Below are 13100 nucleotides of genomic sequence, written 5' to 3'. Positions count from 1 at the left end.
CATCAAATTCTTCTCCACTGGAAAGATCTAAAAAAAATTGTACGCAAGTGGGTTGGTAGTTTATTGTCTCTTGTGGGTCCAACGGGTCAATGTAAAAAAGATGTAAATTTACATTCTGCTGGAAAATACCCTTTGCATTTCCTTTGAATCTCTTTATTGGAGAGGTTTCCAATCATTTTGCAGATCTAAATCACAATTGGGATCCAATTTAGAAGAGCACCATTGGAGATGCTCTAACTTCATGCAGCTAATCAATATTCTTATCGAAGCCAGTAACGGTGGAGCATGAGGATGCTTCAAACACCTTATACATCAAGTAATAAGAAAATTTGACAGTTTTTTCCAGTTGTTATAGCTTCCGCAGTTTAAACTTAAACATGTGATATAGTCTGCAGAAATGAAGATTAGCATGGGTTTGAGCAGTAAAGGTATTATGCCCATCAACAACCAGCAGAATGATGAAAGTGAAAAGGCAGAGCAAATAGAAGGAAAATAAAACAAACCTTTTAACTTGTTAACCAACCATTTGGCTCCTCCTTCAATACTGGCTGACAGGGACTAATCATCACATAAAACACACATGTCAATAAAAAAAAAATCAACAACAAGGAGAAAGAAAAGCACTGTAATGATGGTAAAGATACTATTGAAAGCGATAGTGTTCCCCTCGGATGAACTTAGTTACTCGCAGAGTCGATATATAATAGATAAGAGTGTGCGCATTCCCGAATGGACGGGGGAAATTTCTTATCAATCACATTAAGAAATAACATCTAGTTTCGTTCATTTAAACTTATAACCAATTTATTCATCCAAGAATTATCATTCTCTGTAAAAAGTAGCGGAAGTGCATGAAACTCATCAAGTATTAACTTATTTGTACGTGAGGCAATTTCAGCAATTAGACTTGACATTGCTGAATAGAAAAGATAACGCCAACCATGCTGCAATTCTTCATAAAGCTTAAACTCTCTGATACTTGTACTATGGATGCCAAATCCGCACTACAAGATTGCCAGAAATTCTGAACTTTGAAACAAAATATTAGCACTGGAAAAATTGCACGGGAGAGAAATGATTGGCCCAAACTTGACATGACCTCTGCATTTCCTATTCAATCTTTGAAAACAAAAAATTTCTTTACACTGAAACAGTTCTTTCCTAGTCTATTTAATATCCAAACATCCTGATCCAGTAAAAAAGTTAAATGAAATCCAATTACTTCAAATAATTCTTAGTGCATCTGATCTCAAAATCTCCTCAAGTCAAGAGCTCTGAAATAAAACAGATGGTCCTTCAAAGTGTGTACGTCTCTCAGTAGCATTTTCACCAGTTTCTAGTGAACTGAAAAGTACTTGCTCAGGCTACACACAATTTTCTCTCTACTCAGTTCTTGCAATCATGTAATTTAATATAAGGGCGAATTAGAAAAAAATAAGGTGCAACGAATGTGTCATCCCAAAAAATAACCCCTAGAGATCTCTATTTGTATTGAAAAGTATGCTAGATAGCCATACTATTTATTCCAAATGCAACCTATAGTCAGAAATATCTCAATTCTACCATCTGAAAACCCGAATGAATAAATAAGTGAATATAGTCAAAATTACTCAAGAGATCGTGACTTTTATACCATAATATCGAACTTTAAATATTCCAAGACCATTATTAGGATCATTAATCAATCCCTTAAAAAAATCACAGATTCAAAAATCCAAATGACCTTGACTAGAGCTAGAATTCAAGAAATGTGCAAAAAAAATTCAAAAATACACAAACTAGTCTTACGTTGATATCGTCGCCGACGGAGTTGATTTCTTTGTTGGCTTTTTTCCCCAACCAGTACGATCCCACCTTGTTCAATACCTGATCCATATATACACAAATAAAATTTATATACCTGTATATATACAGACGTCTCACAATCTGCTATGTAGATATTGTAATTTGTACGATGGGAAGAAAAAAGATCCCCTCTTTAGGCCCTAATTCAGAGAGCTTGTGAGAGGACTTCTTTTTCTTCTGGCGATTTTTCAGCGGCCCTTTTTTCTCTCTTCTTGATAAGAAAGTCTTTACTTATATTTTACTTTTTCTTTTGTTCATGAAAGAAACTTTTCTTCTGCCACTCCTTTTCATTGTTTTTAAAATATAGAGTGTGTTTGTGAAATATTTTTATGTAAAAATATATTTTTGAAAAGTAAATTGATGAAAAATGTGTGGTTGAAAAATAAGAAAAAAATTTATTTACGTGCAATATTGTTTTAATAAAGAATGTGTGGTTGAAAAGAAAAGAAAGAAAAATACATTTTAAAAAAAATGGGTACCAAATGGGCCATAATCTTTTTCATTCTTATTTGTAAGCATAGATTTTTCAATAAAATAATATTATATGTAAATTCAAATTTTTTTAAAAATTTTTTAATCTACATTCTTCATTAAATCATTATTTTAAAATGTTTCTCGGAGAAAAATGAGACTTAAATAGACCCTAAATACGTATATATGTTTCAATTCAAATGTTGTGCATCTTTGATGGGCCTAATGTTATATATATTCCAACTTATTCAGCTTATAAATTAGACGTACAAATTTTAATTAAACACAATTTGTGAGACTCTAACTCATAAAAATGTAATTTTTCTGCCAAACATGCTCATAGTTGACAAGTTAAATTTAGGGTTGGAGAAAACTCTCGAACCGAAACCGAATCAAATTGAGGGGTTTTTTTTTTTTAAATTACATATTCAAACGGGTATCTGAATCCAGAACCAACAGATTTGATTTGGTTCTTGATTTTAGATCAAGACCCGAAGAATTGAATCTCCCTTTTTTTAACTAATTTATTTTAAATAAGCAAAATTATTTTATTTTTTCTAAATAAATTTGTTCACTAATTAATTTAGTTCAAACAAAAAAATATGATTTTCCTATTTCTAATTTTCAGTTCAAAGTCAACTTAATCAAATTGATTTAAGTTTTATCCAACTGTTATTCTACCGTAGTGTCGTTTATACCGTTTTGGAGAAATCAAATTAAAGCTCGGCAACGCCTCTCTTAATTATTTTGAGCTCGTTATCTTCATCTTCCTGTAATTTTAACAATCAAATCTATGAAGAACTCAGCAAAAAGAGAGGCAAAAGACTCATAAAATTGGACTACGTTATTTTGTAAAAACTAAAATAAAACATATCATTAGTGGAATTAATGTAACTTTATAAATATTAAAAAATTTAATTATAATACAAAACCTGAGAATCGAATGGAACTGAACCCGAACGGTTCCATAATTAAATTTGGATCCGATAGTTCCACTTACTAAATATCCGAAAATTTTGAGTTGGTTTGGTTCTCGTTATTATTGAACCGAATCAGACCATGTCGAGTCCTAGTTAAGTTTGTAGTATTTGGATGGGTTATTAGCACAAAATGTCCCTATGTTTGAAGTTCATTGTGCAAAACATTCATGCCTTACATTTATTTTTTGTATTTTCATTATATTTAACTTTTTTATTGCGAAAATCATCATTTCCATTATTTTTCATCCAATTTTTCAAAAATAAAAAATGACAAATATACCATCATATTTAAATAAAATAAAGAAAAATATCACACTCCCAAATTTTTTTTTAAAGTGCAAACAAGTCTCAAATAAATTATTATTTTTTCTTTTTATATAAAAAATATATTTCTTTCTCATTCTTCTTCCTTTTCCTCCTCCACCACCACGACATAAAGCAAACCAAACAACCAAAATTGGAGCAACTAAGTGATACTTTGGACCCGTTTAGCCCTCATTATTAGGAGTTATAATTTTTGGAATAGTGCTTTTTAAAGAATGTGAGGTTGAAAATGAGGAAAAGTTTTCGATTTATGTTTAATATTATTTGGAAGATTGTATGCTTGAAAATAAGATAGAGACTAATTATAATGTGAAATAATGGGGCCAAATGGGGTTTCACTTCACCTTGTCCACCTTCTTCTCCCTGCTCTTCTTGTACTCCATTTCATTCAATCACAAATCCTCAAATTGACAATCCTTCCACCAGGACCGGCTCTGGCCCAAAGTAAACTAGGTCATTGTCTTGGACCTTAAAAAGAATGTAAATCCCAATAGTTTAACAAAAAATTCCGTTTATTTTTTTGAGTTGGACCTTGTTATCCTTATAAAGAAAACAACAAAACAATGAAATGGGACCAAATAAAAGACATGGGCACTTAACTTACATTCTTGGTTTAATGAATAAAATGGACCTACAATTAAAAAAAGGGACTTGTGGTAATAAATTAGACTTAACTTACGTTTTGTGCTAATAATCATTTTTTCGTATTAATCCCAATTGTCTAATATATGGTAATTAGTTGTAACCGATTGTTATTTTGGTTTCTTACAGTACTTGTGGGTATGAAATCTTAACTCTTACCTTAACCTTTTTTTTCTTAATCTAGCGATAGTTAATGTAAGGGTAATTATATTCTCACCACAATTTTTATTTCTTGCACCACGTTTTAATTATAATTAAGGTTTTCAATCTTTATTCATTATAGCATTTATATCCTTAAAATTTTTCATGATATTTTTGTCCTCGAAGTTTCTATTAGTTAACATGATTTTTTTTATAACAATTTATATCCAAAAGGTCTGTTGAAATAACGTATAACAACTTATTCTTCCATCACATTTTAAAAAATAAACAAATAAAAAAGTACGAAAAAATATCTATCCCTCATTTCAAAGTATAGAAACAAAATATTTTGATATAAATCATCATCAAGGACAAGATATACTAACTAATGGAAAGTTGAAGATAAAAATTTGGCGAGAAAATTAAGGAAATAATTGCAACAACGTGCAAAGATTGAGGAGTTTAATTAAAATTAAAATGTTGTGCAACAAATAAAAATTGTGACGCTAATATAACCACCCTTAATATAACCTTTAGAAATTTTAGCGACCAATAGTGTAAGAAAGTTACTTCGATTACCCTTTAGAAATTTACTACAAACTTCTATCATTGGCATGACGCGTAGTTAATCAATACTAATGTGCATGAAACTGTTGGAAATATATATAGAATATTGTGGAATATTCTAGAAAAAGAGTTGGATGAAAATATGTAATTTCATATGAATGATCATGACTTTTGGCATAATCATTTTCCAGTAATTATGAATTTTAAGAGATGTGACTCTTAGTATGGTCGTATCTTTTGACATAGCTTTCCAACTACTATAAATAGACCACATGTGTTTGAATTTTATTATTCAAGAAATTCATGAAAGTCAATAGATAGTTTCATATCATTTCATTCCATGCTTACACTTAAGTTTGCATAAAATACTTGCATTAAAGTCATGGTTATTGTAGAGGGAGAACTCCGTTCGAGTTCGTCGGTCGAAATCATTTGGATTGCTCCTATGGCTTGACGTGATCGTTGTATCTTAAGAGATGATTGTCAAAAAATTATTAGCACCAATGCGAGGCAAATTCATCTTAAGGATAAAATGTCTAACACTTGCTTCGGTTGATCGCATCACTCGCATCTCACCTTGATTCTTTCTAATTTCTTTATTCGTATTCGATTTCAGAAAAATTAATAACATTCTTTTGATTTCATGTAGATTTGAAATAAAGAAACGAAATGATTGAATCTGTCGTTTCAACTTCCCAAATCCATTTCGATAAGACAAAATTACGTTTAGATTTCGTGAGCATAAACGGCATGTGTTTATGAATATGATATGCACAATATCGAAATAATTTTCCAACAGAAACATAATGTCATTTTTTTCACGATGGTATTAAAAGTTAAAATATAGAATTTAATGTTAATATTTTTAGCTGAGTGATCGTTACGTGTAGCCTTAGAAATTATAGTAACTACAAAGGTGAAAAAAAAATGTCATTTAAATATTTTAAAATTTACTTCAAATTTCAGACGTCATTAATCGTTTAGTTGATTGTCAACATTTTGGAGACTTGAAATTGGGTTGGTTTAGATTATGATTTTATTCTATTTTGGGGGTATGCCTAAAAACCAACTATTTCAGTGTAGAATTCGCGCATGAATTGTGAATTTATTTGAAAGAATAACAAATTATTTGTTAAGAATTATGATAAAATCTTATTATAATTTTACATTATCTTTATCGAAGATAAAGGAAACAGATTATTAAATTTCCCTCAACATAATGAATGGCAAAAAAAAAAAAAAAAAGAATTGTAATTCAGTTGAAAATTTTAATGTATTTTTCTTGATAGAACTTAGATTCTATGAAATTTATGACAATTTTTCATTTGTATGCAGGTTATATATTTCTTGAAGATGGGTATTCGACTCGTAAAAGATAGAGTGCCTTCAATAGGTAGATAGTTAGATCAACCATTCTTATAATTTAAAATTATTTTATGTTTTTTGAAAATATTGTTTAAAATTATTTTATGTTTTCATTGGTAAATTCTGTTTCAACAAAAATTAACTCTATTTCTTGTGTAAAATAAAATCTATGACATATATAAATATAGACGATAAATTAGGCAACGACTATACATCGTTGCATAAATGATGAAGCGTCAAACTTTGCGTTGTGAATAAATTTAGTTACAAACATAATTTGTCACGTAAATGAATATTCATTGCCACAAAATAATTTGTGTGACAATTTTATATGTTGTGAAATAGAATATGCGACATACATAAATAATCATAAAATAAATTAGGCAACAACTTCACATTATTGCACAAATGATCACGCAACAAGCTTTTTGTGTCACAACATAAATTTAACTACAAAAACAACTTGTTTTCAAATAAATTGTACAATAAACATTGAATATCTTAAAATATATTAAGCAACGCATCAAACACATTTTAAACGAATTATGCGACAAACATGACTTGTTATAAAATATATATTACTACTAGCATGTGTTGTTGCAAACTAGAATAGATAACAACAATTACACTTTTAAAATAATATTCGCAACAAATATTTTTCTCATTAAAACTTTTTTGGAATAAAAGTTGCGACAAATTGACTCATTGCCCTTTTAATTTTTCACGATAAATATATGTTGCGACGACATTATGATAACAATTATCTTGTTGCTATTTCGTACTTTCTACATCCGACAAATAGTGTTGCGAGTTTATTAATACGATAAATGAGCAAAAGTTGTCGCAAAATACATTCCGTGACTTATATAGCGCGACAATGACTGCAACAAACATCTTGTTATCGTTGAATTATTTTTGCAACAAAATCTCAATTTTGTGACAACATTTTTGTAGCAAAATCAATTATTTTTTGTAGTGTTTATTATTGATCACTAATATGGATGACAACGGGGTGGGTATGGGACAGGTCGGTCATTCTCACCCCCGTCTCGTCGGGTATTTTTGTTATCTTACCCCATATCCATACTCGGTTAAAGCAGGACAGGGTGGGTTCAAGGCGGGATCAGGTCACGGCGTGGCATGGCGGGGCAAGTCTCTTATCCCATTTATTTTTTCTTTTTATTTTTGTATTTTTTGCTTTTATTTTTTATGTCCTTAGTATATAGTATTACTTCTTTACCAATTTGTTAAAAAAAACTTATGTTCTCTTCAAAAAGAATGATAAATTTATTATTTTTATTTGATAATAACTTAAATTTGAATTTAATATTAAACGGGGTGGGTAATGGGGAGGGGAATATGTTTTCCGTACCCGTTTCATACCCTTTTCGGGGCAATGATTCTCACCCCATACCCATCCCATGTATGGTGTACCCGGTTAGGCGAGTATTACCCTCCCCATTTGAGACAAGGACTCGGGTTTCAGGTTGAACGAATTTTTTTGCCATCCATAATCACTAAACTTTAGAATGTCTATAACCATTGAATTTTAAAACATCTCTAACGAGCCATTAAACTCGAAAAAGCTCGAGCCATAGACTGCCCAAGCCGACGAGCCCGATTGCCATCCCTACATGTATCCGGTTAGATGGGTATTACCCACCCCTTTCGGGGCAGGGCCCCTCGAATATCGGGTTGAACGGATTTTTTTTTGCCATCCATAATCACTAAACTTTAGAATGTCTATAGCTAGCAATTGAATTTTAAAACGTCTCTAACTAGCCATTAAACTCACTAAATGGTTACACCATCCGCCACTCAATCTATTGTTAAAAAATTAGATGGAATGTACGACTTAGATAACTTATAATCTAGCGTAACACCTTTATCATTAATTTTCGTCATGTCACAAAAGTTCATAAATGTTTTGAAAATTATAGTGGTCGATGAAAAATATTTTGAAAAATACTGTGGCCAATGTGATGTTCAATCCCGTACTTGAGTTATATCATTATATTTTATCTTACGTTTCAAATCACCTCATTAAAGGAGATATTAATAACGTTTTGATGTATAGTATATGTTTTTTGGCAAATCATCTTTATTTGTCGATGTCATCATTTATACTTTTTATTACTTTAGTAAACAAATAACAATAGTCCCATTTTCACTTTCAAATCATCAATTACATTGTTTCTTTTCTTTTCCCTTTTTTTCATTATTTTTATTTTTAACAACCTATGTATCGGAATTATCGATTCTCTCAACTCAAGTCAAGATTGTTAATTTGAATTGATCACGGATCACTTCAATATTTGAATTGTAAATTGAATTTGTCAAGGTTCTTAAGATTCCTTATTTTGTGTTAACTGATTTCTCATTTAATTAAAGTAATTTGAATCCATAAGATAACATATAATAAGAATATGAGTATAAGGTTAATATCCTATTGCTAAATGTACTTTCCCCAATATATTTTTTTAACAGTTGATGACAAAGTGACGAATGGTGTAACAGTATGATAAGTTTAGTAGTTAGTTTAAACACACTTTAAAGTTCAATAGTCAATAATAAATATCGTAGAAAATATAACAATGATTGACTTAATTTAACCAATTAAAGTTCCTTAACAAAATTGAGAATAAGCTAGAATTTTGATTCATTATATTGTAACAAACTCATTTTCACTTATAAGTAAAAATATACAATTTACTCAAATATATTTAAAACTAAAACTTTATCAAAAGTAAACTTAGCCAAAGATGCTATAGCAAATCAACTTAGTTTCAAAATGTTGGGGTCAAGACGAGGTCCCAAGCTATATGCAAGGAGTTGTATGCACGTTCTAATTTTGATATTTTAAATTTATTAGTTCATATTCCAGTTTTTGGAGCTTGACTAAGTACGGCAGGCTAAATTAATGCAACTCAAAAGAAACTTCTTGGTATCTACGTACCATAAGTCGAAGATATTTTGAATAGGTCAACAACGGATATCACAAAAAAAAATTACATTTATATCATTCACAATATACAATATTTAAACTCTGTTTGACAGAGTTTTTACTTCTTGGCTCTTCTAGAAAAACTTATTCAGCGCTTGTTTGGTAGAAATTTTAAGCAAATTAAAATTAATTTTTTAATCATTTTTTCACTATTTCAGCCGTCATTTTTAAATTCTTCTCTCACAGATAGAACTCACTTTATCTCTAATGGTCAAAAAATCAATTATCAAAATCTCCACCAAACAATAACTTATTTTGATAATTGATTTTTTGACCGTTAGAGATAAAGTGGATCATACCTGTAAGAGAAGAATTCAAAAATGACAATTGAAATAATAAAATAACGATTAAAAAATTAATTTTAATTGGATTAATAATTATACCAAACAGCTCTAAGAATGCTATTATATGTCAACTTCCTCTTGTAATAAGGCCAAGCACTTCTAGAAATTATATAAATATCTTCAGAGCAGTTTTTAACTTTTTTAAAACCTTGCCATACGCACTTGGCTTGTTTTGAATTTGTCTTTTCTCAATGTAGCTCTTATGAGTGGATCCCCATTTTATTTATCTATTTATTTATTTTTCTGGTGAAAGTGCATATAGAAAACTGAATGAAAAATGGTGATGAGTTTAGTCCCTGCTTGATCCTAATTTTTAAAATTTATTTTTTCTTCAAATTCATTTTTAACCACATTTTTGAAATTCACATCTTTTATCAACTTTTCGATCATATAAATATTTCATTAATTATAATTAAAATATACCAAACCAAATAGAGACTAAGCAAAACTATTCATATATAAAATTCATATTTACTTTTTGAGTTACATATCATCATCATCATCATCATCATCATCATTATTTGATTAATAAAATTACTTTTTAACAAAGCAAGCTCCCGTTTGACCCCATTTTTGGAGAAAAAAAAAGTGTATTAAAATAGTTTTTTTTTTTTTTTTTTTTTTTAGAAATTTTTGTAAAAATATTTTTTTTGAATTTACGTCGGAAAAATGTGTGATTAAAAAATAGGAAAAAATTTTGAATTTACGTGTAAAATTATTTTATGAAAAAATGTGTTGCTCAAAATGAGTTTTAAAAAAATAAGTTTTTAAAAAAATTTAGGGTCGAATAAGGGCTAAACTTGGCTATATTTATGAGATGGCATCCCGGCCGCGTGCTTACGAGGGACAAAATAAATTTCTCTGTCGGCAAAAATGATACAAGATTAAAGGTTGACTAAATGAACTAATGTCGTAGGACTTAAACTTACTTGTTTGCAAGTTTAATTAACCAAGAAATGTGCCTTCATTAATTTCAAATATACAATATTACACGATTCTATTTATTAACCTAAAAGTGCACCTACGAACTATGTCACCGACCTAACTTGTATCATTTATTGCTATATATATAGAATTTTCAACCTTATTGACCATTAAAATTTTTGTATATTTAATCATATATTTCATAAAATCTACATCTATTATTAATTTTTTACTCACACATACATCAACATTTATCAAAATCTGTTAAAATTTCTATAATCAAAATTATCAAACAATCCTTAAAGTACGTTTTCAAAAATTTCTCTGTAGATATCAACATCGATGGTAAAGATTAACATTTTAATATATATAATCACTTAAAGTGAAACTCTAATTTAAATCAAGTTGGCATAATAAATTCAAATATGAGCCAATCAAATCAACTTGGTCCAACATGCATATCCATGATAACGACATAAATCTATCTCCATTGGATGAGAGTTCACGTTAAAGGAAAAAAGGGAGGAAGCCAAGTTGGTTAGTCCGTTGGCTGGGGCAGTTTAGTCTTTTCGCTTCTTTATTTTGCATTATCAAGAACATTGCCACTTGATTTTAGCATGCTAAAGAAAACTTTTTCTTTGTATGAAATGACTTGGACGACCCCACTGAGTTGAACTTGAATATTATTTTTTTGAAATTTAAATATTAATTTAGTTGAAAGTGATATTGAAAGATAAGTTAAAAAGGAGAAGAAATGTCTAGAATTTTTATAATTTACTTAACTTTAAAAAGCTAAAAACACCACTGGAGATTTGATAGCAACTACATTCTTTAGTTTTAGTTTGTTAGAATTAATGAATAATTTTGAGATCCGACAATAGTTTTCAATTTTTTTAAAAAAAGTTGAACCCCAACTTTAAGGGTTCTCACCGTCCCGCCCCTAGAACTTTGTGAAAAAGGTAAATCGCGGGATGTGTTTCAGCATGTCAGAGAACAAGAGCTGTCTGTACACTAAGCCTTCAATGAGTTCAATTCCGTGTCTCAAAAATCGAACCCCCACACTGTCCTTTGTACCACTGAACTATGCCCCGGGAGGCTATAATTTTCAATTTTTAATATGATAGTTGGATGCAGTCGTTGTCATATTAATTATTATTATTATTTATATACGGTCCATTTTAATAAACATGTTACAATTAAGCCCCTATTTGTTTTGTTTTAAAATTAAACTTTTAGTAAATTTTGATAAAAATTAATGGAATGTGTGATCAAAAAGTTGTGAGTCCCATGAAATTTGTCGTTAAATTTATTGTTTACTTTAACTTATATTTTTATAAAAAATTTTGGTTGAACCAAACATGGGCTAAAATTGCGTTTGATATATGAATTTTCATAAGATTGGACATAATTCAAGAACAAAAGTGATTTCGATTGATAGCTGCTAGATTCAAATTTCCACATAAATATACTATAATGTAATATCTTACACTTGAAAACAATAATAATATAAAAGAATTAAGTTAAAGAAACATTGAAATAATAAAAATTATTATTATTGTACCCAATTGAACAAGTAGCTTGTATCTTAAGCAAATGTAATAAGAAGATGCAAATGGACTAAGAATATTCGAGTAACAAGAATGCTTATTCCTACGAAAATGAGTATTTTATTTGTACCATAGCTGATTGAAATGTTCAATATATATATACACACACACGCACTAGTTTGCTTCCATTGAAAAAAAAAATTATTATGAAATTACGAAATATGTAAATATAATGAGTAATAATTTTAAATATATATAGTTGAAATTCAAATTTAAATTTGACTGAATAACTGAAGCAATCTTTAATTTTCCAAAAATATTTCCCAAACATAAGTTTTTCTCTAAAATTAGACTACTTCTAGATTTTGTCATCCTCAATAAATTGTTAATAATCGATTATAGATAACACTACCCAGCAAAGAAACTCAAAAATATATACTGTATAATTTATTATTACAAGAACTCAAAGAAACATTTTGAAGGCACGAAGCCATCTTTGAAAACAATTGAAAGAAGCTTTCAACCTTTTATTTCTAAATAGATACGTATTTGGTAATATTCTTGAAGACTACAAGAAAATTATAGATTTTCTCGAATATATAGCGTAGGTTAAAATTAGCATTTTTGAAAGTGATCAAGATACATCGCTGAATAAAAATATCTGGATATATTTTTTATTTTTATTTACATCAGATTTTATCAAGAGACATTTTTATTTATATCTGAATAAAAATATCTGGATAAAGGGTAAAAATGAAGCCTTTAACTTTTATCACACAAAATAGGGAAGATAGGAAAAAGAAAAAGAAAAAGAAAAAAAAAACAAATCATTTCAAATTCATTATTTTATATTTTTTTATAGCATAAAACACTAGGGCTCTTTTAGTAAATAAACACGAAGCAACTAGTTCACCCTCACATGAATCTGCATATCATATTGTCCACT

At 29.1% G+C, this 13100-nt stretch overlaps 1 protein-coding gene across 1 annotated transcript in view; it reads right to left on the bottom strand.

The window, feature by feature from the left end:
- LOC111392539 (uncharacterized protein At5g01610-like) overlaps window positions 1-2087 on the bottom strand; it is a 2574-nt gene extending 487 nt beyond the window's left edge. The window contains exons 1-2 of the mRNA XM_023017903.1: window positions 1789-2087; window positions 504-558 (exon numbers count right to left, since the gene is read on the bottom strand). Coding sequence (XP_022873671.1) covers window positions 504-558; window positions 1789-1875 — 142 coding nt within the window. The 5' untranslated portion in view covers window positions 1876-2087. The remainder of the gene's footprint in view (window positions 1-503; window positions 559-1788) is intronic.
- Between the last annotated feature and the right edge of the window lie 11013 nt (window positions 2088-13100).

The sequence above is a fragment of the Olea europaea genome, unplaced genomic scaffold (assembly GCF_002742605.1).
Source record: "Olea europaea var. sylvestris unplaced genomic scaffold, O_europaea_v1 scaffold939, whole genome shotgun sequence".
NCBI classification, from domain to species: Eukaryota; Viridiplantae; Streptophyta; class Magnoliopsida; order Lamiales; family Oleaceae; genus Olea; species Olea europaea.
The sequence above is the reverse complement of the archived record's forward strand: the minus strand, read 5'-3'. Positions and strand labels throughout refer to the sequence as shown.